This window comes from Pelodiscus sinensis, chromosome 1 (genome assembly GCF_052426305.1).
Source record: "Pelodiscus sinensis isolate ZL-2025 chromosome 1, ASM5242630v1, whole genome shotgun sequence".
Taxonomy (NCBI): domain Eukaryota; kingdom Metazoa; phylum Chordata; order Testudines; family Trionychidae; genus Pelodiscus; species Pelodiscus sinensis.
Genome location: NC_143052.1, coordinates 81,593,194 through 81,612,972, shown reverse-complemented (window position 1 = coordinate 81,612,972; position 19,779 = coordinate 81,593,194). Strand labels below are relative to the sequence as shown.

Genomic DNA, 19,779 nt, shown 5'->3' with positions numbered 1-19,779 from the left:
TGAGGGATCCTGTCTACTCTTTACTTCCCTGGATCCTTACAGTAGAAGTCTTGACAGCAGCAAGGAGCCCTTAACCTCAGGCTGAGCTGGTGCTGAATGACTGTTAAATGTGTCTAGCCTATTAAAGGCTCACTGGCTTTACCTGTGCATCTGAGAGAGTGAGCTTTTTGCCCATGAAAGCTTATGCCCAAACAAGTGTTAGTCTTTTAAGGTGCCACAGGTCTTCTCTTTGTTTTTGTGAATACAGACTCATATGGCTACCCCCTCTGATACTTGGCTTTACCTTAATGTTTATTGCAGGTTAGACCTCAGTGAGGAAAATATTCCCATGGTCACAGCAGCTTGCTGTACTCCACATAATGTTTGTGAAGCTAAGTGGGAAAAGTTTCCCTAGGAGTGGAGCATTGAGGTGGATTGGTTGATGGTTGATTTTGAGTAGCTGGACACTAGGGCTATTAGTGTGGCTCAAAGGGCAGCTATTTGAATCAGAGAGGCTTTGAAGAAGCATTTTGACAGTGAGACTTAGTAATATGTCTTTATGAAATGCATTCTGTCAGACTTACTTTCTGCATGGAATGACCATTGTGGTGATTGGCTCCTGAGCTTGAGTTATAGTCTGCAAATATGGCAGCTGCCACTGTGTATGAATTCCAGTAGCAACAACCATGCGTAGGAGAAAAATATTCATTTTCTTTGAATATGTTTTATTAAACATCCATAACCAGTACACAGAATTTGATTTCCTGAATGGGACGTGACACTGAGGAGCACTCCCTTATTGGAGGCTCTCATAGCTGTGTATAAGTCCAGCTGTTGTTAGGGAGCTTACCTGAAAGGTTGGTGTGAAAGGGGTAGTATGACAGTCTGGAAAGATGTAAGGAATGTGTGTGGGGAATTTGGGAAGGGCCTGACACTCAGTTCTGTATAAGCTGCAAGTGGAGGAGAACATGCGTGTGTTTGACTGAAGTGCAGTCAGGGACTTAAGCATCTCTGGTCCTCCATCAGTTTTATCATTTGCTGATGACCCCTAAAATACACTCTTGGCTTCCTCTCCAGGCTATGACTGCAGCACCTCTCTAAACATGTCCTTCTTGATAGCCTCCCTAGCTGACAGGGGTGCTTCCCTGGTGTGTGCAAGGGGTTCCTCATCTGGGCACATCTGCAGAAACACAGGAAGAGGTATAAGAGAAAGTAATGTGAGTGCATTCACAGTAGTGAATGATTACAGGGCTGCTTCACCATCTTGTTCAGAGCAGCTACTGCCTCCAGCTACTATAGCTACTGCTTAACGGGGAAGGCTTACTGGTTAAATCTTCACATTCCTAGTAGACATAGCACTAGTATTTTACAATAGCTATGTCATGATACATTATGTATAATAGGCTCCATTGTAGTGTGAAGAAGTGGCAAAGGCCTAGTAAAACTGATAAAACCAATTAACAAAATGAATGTACTGTCTAGTGCTAAAGCTCAGCGTCTGAGCTATATTTTGTTTTCATTCACTTAACTTTCTGTTTGTCTTCTCTGTGTTTTGGACTCACGATCAGCAAATTTTCATCTCAAGAACTGAAAAGCACAAAACACCAGCTTTGTTTCTTGCATCTTAACAGTACCATGAATTTTAAGAATTCCAATACCTATTTTGACACTTCTAAGTGGTCTTTCTGTTTATATTCTTACTTTTTAAAAAATGTACCTAAAAGTTACTGTTTCACAGGGCTTCATCTGTCCGCTATGTATGAAACTGTTTGTAAGTGCCACTGGTCTGTCTGAACATTACCAGAATGAACACATTGGGACAGAGACAAGAAGACAGGAGCATCATGACCTGCCCGCTGTTACTGTGGGTCTTATTTATTTTGTTTGAGTGGCTTGGTAATGGGTTGCTTAAAATAAATGACTTTCCTCTTTGGTTGCTTGGGTACCAGCTTCTTTCACTTTGTTTTTTGTGATTCCCTGCATGTTTACAAGAAGGTGTCTCTTGGGATGCTGCTTATTGTTATCTTTCTTGTATTCAGCTATTTCTCATGTGGAATTTCTGTAATATCAGACATTTGCATTCACTTTTTTGAAACGTATTTTGCATGAATTTTCTATTAGTTAATGTACTTTACTTCTCCATTAGTCACAATAATGAACCTAAGTATAACATTTGGGAAATTGTTTATACAGTTAAATATTTTAGAATTTCTTTTTAGAATTTCTTCGTTGCTTTTAAGACTGACTTTTAATGTGAATCTAACTTTGAGGTACAGGTATAATGCACTTAGGAGGAGATATTTTAATAATCTTCGGGATAGGGAGAATAGGAACATTTAGAAACCAGTCAAAATTTTCCCTTTAAACAATTTGATAAGGAGCTTCAAGCTCACTGACAAAATCACAATAAAAACTTCTTTTATAAAACAGTTTGTTGAGATTTAGAACACAGTTAGTATTTGATGTCTCTCCCCTGCAAATATAAACCCTTTTTGTTTAAGTAGCTCTTATGTTTAAAAGTATATTTAACAAATCTTTCATCCTTCAGTGTGGTGTTAATTTAATGGCAATCAATCCTCTGGTTAAATTGAGTCATTTTTTCTTCAAAGCCCATGGACATCAGGTAATGAAGCTATCAGTTGCATGACAGTCATGTGCCTAAATCATCAGAAAGGTGCAATCACTTCTCTTCATTCCCATCTTCCCTCTGGGAGAGAAACAACCCCAAGCCACCAGGTTCTACCTTTTCTCGGAAATAGTGAATGTCTGCTGTAAGAAAAATTATTTCCATTCAGGGAAAACAGAACTGCTGTAGAAGAATGGGAATAGGACTAGGTGATTTTTGGCCCTCTGATGGCCATATGGTTTGATATACAGGTGGACCTATTTGCATTACGGAGCAGCAAAGAAAATTATAGCATTTGACTCCAGGTATTGGCACTGGTGAACACTGAGGATACTTTTCCCTGGGATTAACCTAGCTAATGTGTTTTTCTCTACTTCTGTTATGTTCTAGGAAGATCACAGTGGCCAGGTGAGCCTTATTTCACATAGATGGGTATCTGCAAACTGGGGAACTGCCTTAGCTGTTCCTGTTACTATCTCAGGTTGTTCCTGTAGGGCTGCCTAGGGAAGCTTGTACTCACAAGCAAATAGCAGCCACTGATTGGTCTCCTTCTGATCTTTAAGAAAATCTAAGATAGATTGGCTTTTGGGGATTGGGCTTCTCTCCACTTATTAAATGAGACTGGAGGGTGAGGGAGGATTCTTTGGCTTCTCTTCTTCCAGCATCACTTTTGCCAGTGTGTGAAGAGTTTGATTGTTTCAGTGGTGTGAACTGAATGAAGTTGTATGGTGGGGTTTGTTTTTTTTGTATTTTTGTTTTTCTTATTTCTCCTTTGGGAAGTTTATACTATGGTTGAAATGTTGTAATTTAAGTTACTTTATTATATATTGGTTTTTAGCAACATTGAGTACTTGTAGGACAGTCCTGCAAGGGAAACATACAGCCAGTTGGCAACAAAATTTGGGGAAGTGATCTTTGTGCTCTTTTGTGACTGGGCAGTCTGAGGATTGTGATGTCTCAGGACAGTGAAACTCACCGACTGGGACAAGGATCAACTGCATGCTCATTTATTGTTGTATGACATATGGCCAAATAGATCCATGGACCAGCAAGAGAAGAACTCTGTTATTCCTAATTATCAACTGGCACCAGGTGCTGCATTTGATTAGGAAATTGGCTGCCCTTCCTGTGAAAATTATTCTTTATTTCCTGTATTGATGATTATGTTAAATAAAGTAAGGCCTATGTCTGCCATGCTTTTCAGGTAGAATGCAAGTGTCTTCCTAATACATGCTTGGTAAATTAACACTTACCTTTGGCATGTCTGAAGTAACCAGATCTTGAGTGATTGAATTTAGTAGCCTGGAACTTAAATAGTCTGAATGTTGAACAATGTAGCTACATGTATAAATTAGTAGGTTTCTTGCTTAACTTGTGGTTATATTCTGAAAATGGCTTAAGAATACAGTGTATGTTTTTTGTCAATTACTTCATAGTGAGTCACTGACAAGTAAAAGGATGACTTCCTTCTAATTGGCAAGTGCTGCACACCCAACCTAGTATTTGAAATTCAAATTCAGCTGTTTCTGGCTCATGCCTTATTACCAGTAATGCAAACTCTACGAGAAGAACTTTGTTAAGGATTATGTTTTTAAGTGCTTTCAAAATAGATTCTAGTTCTCTTTTCTGCTGTGCTGCATTGACTTTACAGTGCTTCCAGGAGTAAAAAGTAATAGGAACTGCCTTTGTTAGAAAATTAAATTCATGAGATATTTAATGAAAGCAGGGTGCATGTATGTTAAGTAAGTGTAATTTTTATATATCTTCTCTGACCACAAACATGTCAAGTCAGGAATACTTCTGTCTTTGCAGAGTACAAATGTATATGAAAGATGCACATTTTAAAAAAAATACATCAGAAGCAGGAAGCCTGTCAGTCAGTCAGTGGAGCTACTGGAGGATCAAAGTACCTAAATAAAGTAGCATTCAAGGGAGATAAGCCATCACAGAGAAATTAAATGAATATTTTGTGGCAGTCTTCATGGCAGAGGATTTGAGGGTTATTCCCACACCTGAGCCATTCTTTTTAGGTGACAAGTCTAAGCAACTGTCCGAGATGAAGTGTCCATAGAGGTGGCTTTGGACCAAATTGATACATTATACAGTAATCAGTCACCAGGAGCAGATGGTATTCATCCATGGTTTCTGAAGGTACTTAGATATGAAATTACAGGATTATTAGCTGTGGTATATAAACTATTACTCTGTACCAAATGACTGGTGGATTTTTAATGGAACACAATTTAAAAAAAGGGCTCCCCAGAAGAGATCCTGGCAATTACAGGCCAGTAAGCCTACCATCCATCCCAGGAAAATTGGTTGAAACTGCAGTAAGGACTAGAATGAAAAGTTAAATAAGTTCACTAAATTAAAATAAGTTTAATAATAAATTAAATAAGTTAAATAAATTAAATAAGTTTAATTGGTGAAGAGCCAACATGGCTTTTGTAAAGGGAGATTATGCCTCACCAGTCAAAGCCTGCTGTAGTGGTTTAAAGTTAGGCTAAGACGCCAGCTGAGAATCAATCTATTAGAGTTCTTTGAGGTTGTCAACAAGCATGGGAACAAGAGTTATCCAGTTGATATAGTGTGCTTGAATTTTCAGAAAATGTTTGACAAGGTCTTTTACCAAAAGACTTCTCCTATGCCTGCTTACTTTGCTCAAGAGGTTGGTCCTCTCACAGATCAGTAACTGGTTAAAAATTAGAAACAAAGGGTAGAAATACATGGTCAGTTTTCACAGTGGTGAGAAATAAGTAGCAGGGTTCTCTAAGGATCTGTACTGGGAACAGTGCTCAACATATGCATAAGTGATCTGGAAATGGAGATAAATAGCAAGGTAGCAAAGTTTGTAGATAGTACAAAATTACTCAAGATAGATAAGTCCAAAGCTGTCTACAAAGCTACAAAGAGCTCTCACAAAACTGGGTTACTAGGTAATAAATGGCAGAAGAAATTTATTGTTCATATCTACAAAGTAACTTTGAACTACATTTGAACTTTACATATAAAATAATGGGTTCTAAATTACCAGTAGCGGTTATGATTGAAGACAGAAAACAGATTTTGGTGTTGTCATAGATAGTTCTTTGAAAATACTGGTCAAGTTCCAGTGGCAAGTCAAAGAAGCTACAGTGTTAGGAACCACTAAGAAAGGGATAGATAAGACAGAAAATATCATGCCATTTTAGAAATCCATGGTAAACCCACATCTTGGGTACTGCATTCAGTTGTGGTTGTCCCATCTCCATAAAGATAGATTAGAATTGGAAAAGGTACAAAGAAGTGTGACAGAAATAAGTAGTATGGAACAGCTTCCATATGAGAAGAGAGAAAAAGGTTGGTACTGGTGTCAGCCGACGGTCAGGGCAGTGAGTCCCTTATGACCGGCTGAAGTTCTTTTAAATTGTGCTTGGTTCTGTTACAGCAACTGAAGGAGTCAGGTTAAAGCTTAAACAGTTACTATTTTATTGTTACAGGGTAAACTTAGCTGTTAAATGCTACTGCTGTGTTACAGGTAACACAGCCACTACAAAGGACAGGACAGAAATTACACTAATAAGTCACTTACAGGTACCATGAAACCCTTTTGGTTCTCTGAGCTCTTATTAAATGCATGCAAAATAGACATCTAGCAGGTATACATTCTCACCCCTGCGTTCCAGACTTGGCGTGGCCAGCGTCTTTCTCTCAATCCCTCGGGAAGAAGTAGGACAAGGTTGGGCGTCCCACAGACCTCGGGAGACAATCAATACCTGCCAGCAGATATAGATGATTGGAGCTCAAATGGGGTGGGCTACTAAGCCCTCTTTATACCCCTTGGGTCACGTAGGCTTCTTCCTGGTCTCAAGTGGCCAATTAGGAAAAATGGCTTTGAACACCAAGTTTCCACAAAGGGTGCAAAGCATAATTCACACCTGGGAAAATGAAGACAATGGGCACCTCCTGGTATATGATGGGCGAAGATTCCTCTTCTGGGACAGTGCAGGCGTGTCAATTACTGGTACTAGCGATCAGGGCAATGGGAGGCCCCGGGTCGTCAGCTAGCCCATTTACTGTCTGGTTTCTGTTTATGGTAGAGTCAGGGACAGGCAGCACACCTGCGTTCCCAGGACATCAAAGGCTGACTGCCTTTCTCTTGCTCTCTGGCGGGGGGGCGGGAAACAAGATGGGGTTCGTGTCTGGCTACAACTGGTCAGCTTAGAAAAGAGGTGACTGAGGGGGGAATACGATAGAGGTCTTAAGAATCGTAAATGGTGAGGAGATAGTGAATAGAGAAGTGTTACTCATTTTTATAGCACATGAACCAGGGATCACCCAATTAAACTGATAGGGAGCAGGCTACAAATGAAACGAAACAGAAATACTTCTTCACACAATTCAGTCTGCCTGTGGAACTCATTGCCAGGGTGGTGTTGTGAAGGCCATAACTAAAATTGGATTAAAAAAAGAATTGGATAAGTTTATAGAGGATAGGTTCATCAGTGATTATTAGGTGAGGAGGTCAGGGATGCAACCCCATGCCCTGGAAGCTCTTATGCCTCTGTCTGGCTACGGCTACAGTGCAGGTTTTTCGGAAGAAGATATGCAAATCAAGCTCGCTTCCGATTCTTTTTGCAGGAGAGGTTTTGCCGGTATTTGGTCCCGTGTTGACGGGGCCAAATGTCAGAAAAAAACCCTCTTTTGCAAGACCCTGCAAACCTCGATTTATGAGGAATAAGGGGTCTTGCAAAAGAAGTTTTTTCCCCGACATTTGGTCCCATCTACACAGGGCTAAATATCTGCAAAATCTCTTCTGCAAAAAGAATCGAAAGATGATATGCAGATGTGAGCATAATTTGCATATCTTGTTCCGAACCCCCCTCCCCTCTGGCAGTTTAGCCATAGCCTCAGATGCTGGGACTAGATGACAGGGATGGATTACTTGATGATTGCCCTATTCGGTTCAGTCCTTTTGAAGCACCTGGCATTGGCCACTGTTGGATGGCAGGATAATGGGCAAGGTGGACTTTTGGCTGACCCATGGTGGCAGGGTGGATTGGATTTATATCAGATTGATTTAAATCATGAGTTAAAGCACTAGTCAGGAAGACTCAATTTAATCATGGTTTTCTACATAAAAGTACGTTCTTGTTGATTGTCATAACCTTAATACAAATTCTTTACAACTCAGAGAGGTGTAGGTTTCATTTTTTGAAGATATACACTGTATGTGATTTATTTTGAAAACTTCAGATTAGTTTTACAGCTATATCAGAAAATGAATGAATGATTGGCTGTTTCATTTACCAAAGGTAATTGAAGCAGATAAGTGAATCTGATATTTTAGTTATTTTACATATTTTATATCTTTAAATGAATCTGATATTTTAGTTATTTCAAATGGCTACTAGTTGAGAGGATGACAGAACACCTGGAAATTCAACTAGGTAATCACTGCTGAATTTCAACTGTCTGAAAAATTTGGCTATACATTTAGGCAGGATTTTCTGTTAGAGATCTTGTGGTAAGACTTCTTTCTAAAGCTGATTAGGTAGCTTGTACTGTTTCCATGGAGACAACTGCATTTGGTGAAGTTTAGGCATTACAAGCACCATCCTTTACTAGGGATGCAAGGGTATGTCTATACTTGCACGCTCTTTCGATAGAGGGATGCAAATGTAGACATTCGAAATTGCAAATGAAGCCGGGATTTAAATGTCCCGCACTTCATTTGCATAATCGCGTCCGCCTGCTATTTCGAAATAGCGCTATTTCAAAATAACAGGCTCTGTTTAGACGCGGTTATTTTGAGAGAAAACCCATTCAAAATAACTGCTAAATCTCATTTTATTAGGAATAAGGGTTATTTTGAAAGAAGGGTTTTCTCTCGAAATAACTGTGTCTAAACAGCGCCTGTTATTTTGAAATAGAGCTATTTTGAAATAGCGGCTGGACGCAATTATGCAAATAAAGTGTAGGATATTTAAATCTCATCTTCATTTGCAGTTTCAAATGTCTATATTTACATCCCCTCTCTCAAAAGAGGGTGCAAGTGTAGACATACCCTTAGAGAACAACCAAATAACTGCTCCAGGGGAGGCGGCTTCACTGTCACCGGGTTACAGAGCAGCAAAGCCTCTTTTCTGGGAGTTGGGTGGGCAAGAGCCTCGCGGCCCCAGTCCTGGGAAGGCTTTGCTGGAGCCTCTAAGCTTTCTACTGTAGAGCCCACAGCACGGGTAGCTGCGTAATCGCTGAGATTTTCAGTAGTTACATGGCTACCCTAATACAGGATTTTTAACATCCCTATCTTTTACTCAACTTCTTTGGGATTCTTTTCCCTCTGTCCAAAGAGCAAATCCCAGACTGTGTAGAAATATCAGCTACAGGAGTTTTTAAGAGTTTCCAATGCCAAAACATTGCATGCTTAATGGCAAATGGAATCTTTACTGGATGTGTAAACATGGAATGAAGAAATGTCAAATCTATTTGAGATTTCCTTGGTTGTCTTTAGGGAGTTAAAATATTGCGTACATTTTTAAATATATTTATCCAGTGGTAAATGTTTCAGGAGGAATATTATAGCTATTGTACGAGATATGGTTTGGTTATTACTCCTCTCTCCAAATATACAAAAGAGACAATTTTATGAAAATTAGTCTTTGCTCTGTTTACACCACAATTTAAGCCCATGACTGAGTCTAGGCTCAAGCGAAGCTCCTCTTGCATCTATTCTGCAAATGTGCTAACCTAGGGCTCGAACTCACGGTTCCAAGACCCTGCAGAATGTAGGGTCCAAGCCCATGTTAATCTGGCATTTAGGGTCTGAGTCATCCTATTGGTTTCCTATGTACACATAGCCCCAACTTGACTCAGGAACTGTAAGTCCTCTGAATGTATCCTGCAGTTCCTGGTGACAGAGGAGCTAGTGCTGCAGGCAGTCAGCACAATATACCACAAGTGTCATTACTGAATACATGCCCCCTTCCTCCTCCTCCAGCGGCAGTGTCACTCTAGCTTTTTCCTGCTGCACAATGCTTACCTAGAGTAGGCAGCAAAGCTGACAGGCAGGAGGTGACTTCTTGCAGCTATGATATTGGGGGTTTTGCCCCCGTCACTGGGGCTTATCTGGAAGTCCTGCTGTTCCCACCTGAAAGGCAGCCTCTTGGTTCTTGCTCTGTTCTCTGGCATTTACTCTCCTCCTGTCGGACTGCATCTTCTGGAGCTCTCTTGCAGTGTGCACTATGATGGCAGTGAGTAGAAAACAGGCCCAAAACTTCCCTGTAGCCTGCTGGGGATCACTTCTCCCTGCCTCCCAGGGTTGGCAGGAATGGGAATAAGGGATCCCCAGTGGGTGCTGGAGCACACTATATCCGAAGCCTTGGGAATGCACTTCACTGCTCTGCAATTAGCAGCGGCCCAGTTGAGGTGTGTGTGTCTTTCTTATGAACCCTACATTTTAAGTCAAACTTCAGATCTATTACTGAGTGTACTAGAACCATGGAAATGAATGTTGGGAATTTGGAATAATTTAGAAAGCAAGTAGCAGGGTGGATAAAATAAAAGATTTAGATTTTTTTTAATTTAAATTAAACAGGGTTCACTTCCAAAAATATTGAAAGCATAAAATTTGAAATGGATGCTTATGTTAAGGTTTAAACGTATCTATTAAAATATCAAAACTAGTATTAAGCAGTACGTGTTTGTGACTGAGCTTTCAAGCAAGTTAAGCCATTGCACTGATGGAAGTCACTAGCTAAGCACCTGGGACTAGAGTTTGTTGCATCTGTACACCTGCTTAACAGCAGTAACCTTTTTTGCAGGTGCTGAGAGAATATTTTCTTTTCAGAGTGATGACTAAATCATATAAAGTCAAGAAACAAATGGGGAGCTGAAAATGCAAGAAATCTTGTTTCCCCTTTTCTGATCTGTGATTAAAAACTGAGAAAGGATGTTCTGTTGCACCTGAAATCTTGAAGCACTGGGTGATCAGAAAAAATAAGTTCAGTAACTACAGTTAATACTTGCATTTTTTAGCAAGACTGTTTGTTTTAAATGTAAAACTTGCTTTGATAACTTTTTCTTATTTGTTTGCCACACTGAAAGTAGTTTGATGTAATAATAATTTTAAAATACTGAAATGTTGGTTTTGTGCATTTTAATTTAATTTCCATACAAATAGAGCTTGATATGAATAGCAAGTAAAAATTAATCATCTAGTAAATAAGAAATGTATCATTCACTATTTTAACTATGTAAAATTTAAGAATCTGAATAAATGTAAAGTAAGCATATAAAAGTATGTCCTTGTAATTAGTCAAAACAATAAACAAACCAAACAGCCCAGCCCCATATGTAATGTAAAGGCTATATTTAGTTGCAGATCAATATGTTTTAATGGTTGCCATCAAATGAGAATCCACTTCTCTTTGTAAAAATAATTACAAATTGATTAAAATTGATTTTTAAAATCAAAATTTTCTGGCAAATTAGGATGGTAGTTGGGTGTAAATGTTTGCTTTCAAGAGAAGAATCACAAGAGGAGAAGATCTTTTTCAACTAAATACTCATTTAGTACAACTACTGAATCCGCTATCTGATGTGCTGATTTTGGGAACATAATGTGATAAACAAATATCTTACTTTTATTATCTGGACTTTAATAAATTAAATAGTTTCCATCCAGTCTTTTATAAGTAGTCTAATTCACTAAGTAAATCAATAGACTAGTCAATTACCCTGGCCTTCATTAAATCAGATGTGTTTTATTTTACAAGTCAAATAATGTATGATAGTTGGGTTATTAGAAGGTAAATGCCATTTTAAGCTGTATATGCATTCTGTACACACTATTTTGGTGATTATATTTGAAGATACCAGCTAAACTTGACAATATTTAGTACACAATGTGCAGTTTAGCTCATAAACTAATCATTAAAGGCAAAGCTAATTATGTGATCTTTTCATTTATCTAAACCCGTGGTCTCCAACCTGGTGCCCACAGGCGCCATGGCGCCAGCCGGGCCCTTTACATGCGCCCGCGGAGCAACCTGGGCTGGCCCCGCCCCCGGGTGTGTGGCAGGTGCCAGCCCCGGGCGCATGGCTGGCCCCGGCCCTGGGTGCGCTGCGCGTGCCCTTGCCGGCCCCGGCCCCGCAGAACCTGGGCAGTCCTTGCCCGGGATCGCTGCACATGCCGCTGCCGGCCTCGGGCGTGTGGCGCATGCTTGGCCCCGCCCCCAGTCACGTGGCCAGTGAGTGGCTCCGCCCCCGTATGCACAAAAGTGAGTGGCCCCGCCCCCAGGCACCCGGCAGCCCCGAAAGGTTGGGGACCACTGATCTAAATTAATGGATTTATCTAAACTTTACCCTACTTACATATTATGAAGAGTCTTTTTTTGGAGAGATACGTCTTCTGTCTCCCTCAGTATCTAGAGCAAACTGGCCCAGAGACAAAGGAGGGAAAATCCCAAAATTCCTTTGTCTCGGTTTGAAAATCCCTATCTGCATTTCTATTGGCTGACTGCTACCTGGCTAGGAACAGTTAGCTCCTTAGTCCCCAGGCTGCTGGCCATCTCTCATGTCCATGACAGAAGGTCCCTGCACACCTGTGTTCCCCTGAGGGAGGGGGAGGGGAAACAGTAGTGCGGAACAGCTTCTAGCTGCGCTGCTGTTTCTGGGACATTTTCAGTGTTTATGGGGGCACTGGGACAGGAAATTGAAATTCGGGACTGTCCTGAATTTTCTGTATTGTGTAGTCAGCGTAGCCATGTGAGACATCCTGTCTCACAGTAGAAAAGACTCCACGCGGAAATGTTACCTTACTAAATGGAAACATTTCTCATCTTGGATGCAACAGAGAAGCATCCTACCAGAGACTAAGGCAGTTTTTGCTAATCTTAACTGTATTCTGTCTTTAAAGACAGAAGATCTGTCTATCAGCTCCTCGTGAGTACACTTAGTGGCGGTCAGTTCATACCATCCCATCTGCTCAGGGCTACTTAATTTTCTAACACCCACCAACTAACCAATAGATTTTGGAAAGACTTAATAAGAACTCTCCTGCCTACTCAGAAGGTCCCTCCCCATTGGGACCTGAATCTCATTCTCAGAGAGCTCAAAGCTTCCCTTCCCCTTTGAGCCTTTTACTACTTGTTCAGTGAACCTCTCTTCCATGAAAGTCACCTTTCTTGTAGCTGTCACATCAGCAAGGAGTGGTGTAATGGGGTTCGCACCTCTCACAAGCATTCTTTCTTTCCCTAGTCTGATGGTTTCTTTGGTGGATTTTCACTAACTCAGCTCTCTTGCTGAGTTTTGCACATTAGCTGCAGGTGGAACAAGGAAAACCGCTTTCAGGATAAATAGTCTATAACTTCTGGTGGTAGTTTTCTCCTGGGAGACACTGCCCTCCTGTAATAGCCTAATAGGGGCCCAGCATGGCACCCTCAGTTGATATGTTCTTTTTGGCAACCCTCTCTGGGTGCATCCTCTAATCAGACCAGCTGGGCCTATTACAGTACCCTTGCTTGATCTGACTAGGCTCTGGTTCAGTCCTTGTCCAGCCCCACAACCAGCCAGGAGCTCCTTCACTTCCTCCCATCCCAGTCTTCTGTAGCCACCTGTAATCTTGTTTGAGCTGAGCTGTCCATGGTCCTGTTGCTCTCCCAGCAAGCTAGGAACCCAGTTTTCCCTCTTCTTGCTCTAGGCAGCAACTGATTGCTCTGTCTCTGCTGCTCCTTTTGCATGGCCCTGCCCCCGATGGGCTTCCCTGGCAGCCATTCTAGGTCACCTGGAAGACCTCTCCTTTGCTCTTTTCCGAGGCAGGATGAAGCTGAAGGCTTCTAGGCCTAGTCCATTCCATGACAGTTGACAAATTGGGAGGCATTATAGCAGACCCTCCATACACTCTAGGAGCATTGCCAGCAGATCTATGGAAGTGATTATTCCCCTTTATTTGGCATTAGTGAGGCCACATCTGGAGTACTGCATCCAATTCTAGGCCCCCCATTACAGAAAGGATGTGGATGCATTGGAGAGAGACCAGCAGAGTGCCACAAAGATGATTAGGGGGCTGGAACACATGACTTATAAGGCGAGGCTGAGGGATTTGGGCTTATTTTGTCTACAGAAGAGAAGAGTGAGGGGGGATTTGATAGAAGCCTTCAACTACCTGAAGGGGGGTTCCAAAGAGGATGGAGAGAGGCTGTTCTCAGTGGTGACCGATGACAGAATGAGAGCAATGGTCTCAAGTTGCAGTGGGCATGGTCTGGGTAGGATATTAGGAAAAACTATTTCACTAGGAGGGTGGTGAAACACTGGAATGAGTTACCTAGGGAGGTGGTGGTCATGTCCTGGCTTGACAGAGTCCTGGCTGGGATGATTTTAGGAGGGAGTTGATCTGGATAACCTCCTGAGGTCTCTTCCAACTCTGTGATTCTAAGGTTTCTTTGTAACTACCTTCCACATTTATCCCTGAAATAGATGTGGAATTTCATTGTAACCAATCCATTCACTTGCCTATGTTTTTCCTGACATTGCAAACTTGTGCTGAAGATCCAAGAATACATTTTCCTTGATGATCAACAAGCATGGACCTTTTAAATATGGTGAACCAAACCAATCAAATTCCAAAAGCAGTTTTTTCACCATAGCAAAGAGAGTCAGAGGACACAACATCTGTATCTAGAGAGTCTCTAAATGGATATCTTGCTACATCAGGGATGGGAAAAAGGGCCTCCGCGGGCCGGATCCGGCCTGCCAAGCAGGTAGATCCGGTCCGCAGGGGCCCTGCTGCTCCTCCGCTCCCAGGCCAATTAGGGACTGGGGGCGGGGGAGTGAGTGATGCCGTCTCTGCTCTGCCCCCATCCTGGAATATAATAGGGACTATCATTTGAAAAAGAGGAGGTTATTTTCCTGGAACTGGAGTTCTTTGGAATGTATGGTCCCTACCTCTCTTCTACTACCTGCCCTCCATCTCCTCTACTATGGATCCTCTTTAATTCATGTGGAAGAAGGACCTGGAGAAGTGATTGTTTGTGACCTCGGTCGGAGGCACAGAGTGAACCAGGACGAATGTGCAGGGAAGCACAGAAATTCGGGAGGGAGGGACCAGGCATTTTCTGTGGGTGCACAGTGCTACAGAATTTCCCCAGGAGTACACAGAATAGTAACCACAAATGGGCCTCTGCGTCACATCTTACCAAGCACACACAAGGTTTGTCTAGCTTGTTGTTTTTTACATGGAGATAATAGATTGTCAGTTAGATTGAGGTATTTTAACTTGTCTGCCACAGGTTAGTCTGGGCAGACCACTAATGTTTGTTCCAGGGCACATCATGACAATCATTTAACTTGAGTATAGACAAGCCTGAGGCAGTGGGAGGGAGACATTCTAAGGAGAGCAAGGCTGCATGAATTTACAGTGGATCATCTTGATTTTAAAAGGTTGTTGTCAGATTCTTTAGACTAAACAGGTCTGATTTGCATGAGGTAGTTGTCCATCACTGACTTAGTTGATTTGCTCACTTTTGCAAGACACAGAGACATTTTTCCTAGTATTAGCATTGCAGATTCAAACACATGTCTGGCTAGTAAGCCATTGTCATTATTATATTTATTATTTATTATTAACATGTTTGTTCTGGTAGCACCTAATGCCTAACCAAGTGGGAGGTCTGTTATGCTGTACAAACAGAGTAGTAGATGGTCCCCATCTCAGAAAGTTCTCTGAATATCCCTAGATCCCTGCATTGTCTGCTTTTGCTTCTGCTGGCTGTTGTTTCTGGTTGGCTCTTCTCTGCTGTGTTCTCCCAAGCTCACATAAGAAGGAGGTGGGGAGACTGGCTGCATCTAAATCTTAGTGCCCCCTTTCTCCTTCACGGCTCTGTGTCCAGAGGATTATTGGGGGCATGACCTTGTAAGGGCCCCATTTTACTCTCTCCCCCAGTGCAGCAGCCCCATCGTTGGCTGCTTCTGACCCTGCTGACTGGAGTCTGTGGTTGGCTCTTCTCTGCAGTGTTTTTATTCAGTCTCATTACTATGAATGTGGTTCTTGAAAGATCTCCATGTTAGGAGAAATCTTTGAAAGTAACAGAACTCTCTTAAACAAAAAAACTTTGTGAAAGTGCCTTTTAAACACATCCTTTCTTGAAACATTTAAAATAGTGACTGAGTCCTTTGATGCTATATTGTTTCTTCTAATTTATTATAATTCTGTGTACTAGTCCTAGGAATTCAATTTAGCAATAGGGTACCGTTTTACTCTAAAGCAACACAACATAGTGAAATAGGGTGTTTATTTTATCCTTTTCTAGTCTTCTCTACTTTATAATGTCAGAGAATTAGTTAAATGTTATATTTTAAGATAACTACTCTCTTGCATTTTATTTTTTCTATTAATTGGTACCAGTGAATCTCTTGATTTATGATGAAAAGATGGGAAAAGACAAAAATTACTGTTGAATTTTCTTTCCTTTATAATAGGGCTTTATTTGTCCTCTGTGTATGAAATCTCATGGATCTGCTGAAGAACTTTTCAAGCACTATGAAGCAGTTCATGAATCTGGCATCGATTCAAGTCATGGAGGAGAAGGGCATTCTTCATCAAAAAGGTAGAACAATATTAATTTGTGCATATAGTTTTCTTTCAGGGTTCAGTTTTTCTAATTACATTTAAGCATTTACTAATCTTAATTATGTAGTGAAGTATTTAAATTTTGATGCCCCATTTCTAAAAACAATTAAAATGTTAGTTAAATACTATGTTAGCTGATACAGGCCTGGTAAAAGATGAAAATTGGGTTCACATTTTGATATTATTGATTTGATTTCCTTTAATGCTGTTGATCTGGAGGTGGTATCTTTTGCTGGAATTAAAGGGGGTTCCCTTCTTATTTGGGCATTTCCAAGATATAAAGGGCTGGCTGCATCTTGTCCACCCCTGATATTGGAGATTCTTTTTTCTATTTAGTGACCCTGAATTGTTGTACAGTGTTTTTATCATGTTTTAATAATGACTGGGGCCTCAGATTGCCACTGCATACCAATACAGTAGAGTCTCGATTATCTGACCTAAACGGGACTGATAGATGGTCGGATTAACGAAAATGTCGGATAATATGGAAAGAAGTATGAAATCAGGTTTATTAATAATTATTCTACAGTACAACTAACATAATAGAGTACAGAACATTCAGTATGAGAATGGCAAAACACAAAAGATATTGTTTAAAAAAATTAGTGATTGAAGTTTGTTTCCCAGCTTTGTTTCTCTTCCTTGCGGCGAGGTCGCTCCAGCGTCTCAATAACATAACATCACTAGCAGTTGCCTCCCCTTGTGGTTCAACATAAGCAAGTGCCACCTCGAGAGCCTTGACCCCTTTGCTATGACTCATTCTCTCTGTTTTGTCTTTGTCATACCGATTCACCAGAGCTATTATGTCATGGTCAGTCAGTTATTGTTGCTTGTCTTTCTCCATCCATTCCTGTATATCATCATCATTCACTTTTTCACAGCCTGGAATTTGTTGTAACAGAGGTAGCAGGTTATCACTATTTTCTTGTTCCATTTCTTGTATATTTTTGTCTTCCGAAAGTAACTTTCTCCATGATCTTGCCAGAGTTTGTGGTTCAATCTCTTCCCGTGATTGTGCGATCCAATAAATAACATCTTTTAGGTTCACTGTCCTTAGCTTACCTAGCATACCATTTCCATCATCTATTGCCTCAATGAGTGTAGTTAAAAGCTTACGACGATATTTTTTCTTTAATGCTTCAAGCACACCCTGGTCCGGAGGCTGACACAATGAGGTGATGTTAGGAGGAAGAAAAATTACTCTAATATCTCTGCTGCTCAGTTCATCCTCATGAGAATGGGATGGTGCATTATCAATGACGATTGCTTTCCTCGGTAGGTTTAGCAATTTCAAAAATTGTTCTACTGAAGGAACAAATTCATTGAAAAAACAGCCTCGGAAAATTTCTGAATCCATCCATGCAGTCCTCTGATTCTTATACAAAACTGGTAGAGCAGTAGGTGCTAGGTTTTTGAAAGCTCGTGGTCTTTTTCCTTTCCAATAAATATGAGTCTTAGTTTGTGGTTACCAGTAGCATTACTACAGGCTAGAATCGTCATTCTTTCTTTACTTCATTTATACCTAGGAGCTGAAGCTTCAGCCCGGGAAGCTAGAGTTTTTGAAGGCAGCATTTTATAGTTTGTCTGTCTCTTCACAGTTAAATATCTGCTCACCTGATAATCCTTCATTGTCGATAAGACAATGAAATTTTGCTTTAAATTTCAGAAATCCTTCGGGATTTGCTGATAATTTTTCGCCACATATACTGAGCTGCCTTAACCCGTATTATTTTTTCCAGTGATCAAGCCAGCCTACACTAGCCGTGAAATCAGGTTCCCCTTCATTAAATTCCTTTTGGAAAATCAGAGCTTTCTCTTGCAGGATTGGGCCTGTGATAGGCATGCCCTTATCCCTTTGCTGTGTGAACCATAAGAACAAAGCTTCACTCACTTTTTCATATTCACATTTCTTTGTCGTTTTTCTGTCCTTCAGTCCTTCACTTGAGGCTCAATCAGAGCACCACTTTTCTAACACACTTCTTTTCCAGTCACCAACTGTAACTCGCCCCACATTGAGTTCGGAAGCCAGCCAGGCCAGCTCCCAGTGCATGCTAGCTCCCGGCTGCTGGCCCTGCTTCCGGGGAGCCAGCTGTGCGGTGGGTTCTGCAGCATAAGCCTTACATTGCAGAGTCTGCAGCGCAGGGTGGCAGCTGGCTCCCTGGGAGCAGGGCTGGTAGCTGATGGGTGCTGGCGAAGATATGAATGCTTATCAGTTAACCATTTAAACGGTTGAAACCCAACATTCTAATTAGGGATGTAAGAGTTTAGAATGAAATTTGAGAGTTGCAAGCCTTAGGGTTTTAAACCTCAGCACATTGCCTGAAATTGGTATAACTGTTGAGGACATTGAATTGCTGCTTGGGTTAAATATTATATGGCTGCATATTTCAGTACAAATGAGATAGCATACTGTCTCCTAGCATTGCTCCTTGATATTATATGGTAAAAGAAGAACTAACCTACACTTTTAATAACATGGAGTATAACACAACTAAACATTTTAATATATTATCGTGCAATTCTAAAATTCTCTTACTTTAGTTGATATAGTCCAGTAACACAGGATATAAGTCTAAATCAATTTATTTGCATATTTAACCCTTCTACTGTTTTGGGGTCTGTCTGTCAGACCTCAATGCACATGAAAATGTAAATAAACATTTTCAACAATCTTTCAATATTGGTTTTATCTTACCTGTTGTGGTTTTTGTGTAGCCAAATTCCCCCCGAACTCCCCCAAATGAGTCACTATAAAGGTAATGGGGTCAGTTAGACCACCTAAATGTTAGTCACTGGGAAAAATAAAAGTTCTACACTGCCAAAGCCTTTGGGGATCTCCTGCACCCCAAATACAAACAAAAAATTAAGTAAAACGTGATAGGCAATCAACTGTTTTTAATTTAAGCATTCTCAAAGTGTGATAAGGACAATTTGTTAGCAATGGATTTATCTTCATACCTGATTGTGGTTTTAATGTAGCAAAAAAAAAGTTATTAAAAATTATTAGGGTCAGTTACACCTGAAATTAATTATGCAACTATTCAAGCGCCAGATTGTTTCTAGGGAAGTGGCATCTAATGTTCTAATCCAGAGACTAGGACTATGCCTAGACTACAACATTTTTGCGGAAAAAGGTATGCAAAATGCACTCTGCATTTTGCGTACCCTTTTCCGCTTTTTTTTTTTTTTCCAAAAGAGGTTTTTCCAAAATTTGGCACATCTAAACTGGGCCAAATTTCAGAAAAACTCCCTCTTTCAGAAGATCCCTTCTTCCTTGTGGAACGAGGAAGACAGGGATTCCAAAAGATCGTGTCTGCTCTTCTGCAAAAAAAAAAAAAAAAAAAAAAAAAATTGGAAGAGCAAATGTGTTCCCTGGACGTGGCGTAGTTTTTTTGGGATACCTCCAGTATCCCCCAAAAAAACCCACACTCTAGATGTACTCTAAGAAACAGAGGATGTTACATCTCTTTCAGAGAATGAGAGCTAAAAACACATCAGAAAAGTGTTGTGAAAAATCTTGCTATTTTTAGAACATATGACAGCTATTTGCTCCATTTGTTCAAAA

The 19,779-nt window shown here is 40.7% G+C and overlaps 1 protein-coding gene across 3 annotated transcripts in view; it reads left to right on the top strand.

Annotated features, from left to right (window-relative positions):
* Positions 1-19,779, top strand: part of EEA1 (early endosome antigen 1) — a 121,082-nt gene that overhangs the window by 23,679 nt on the left and 77,624 nt on the right. For 2 of the 3 annotated variants that reach the window (XR_016350202.1, XM_075933133.2), the window contains exons 3-4: positions 1,718-1,843; positions 16,064-16,191. Coding sequence is in view for 2 of the 3 variants with exons in the window: in XM_075933133.2 (XP_075789248.2) it covers positions 1,718-1,843; positions 16,064-16,191 (254 nt within the window). In the remaining variant the exon portion in view is untranslated. The remainder of the gene's footprint in view (positions 1-1,717; positions 1,844-16,063; positions 16,192-19,779) is intronic. The other variant, XM_075933141.2, reaches the window with a different exon arrangement.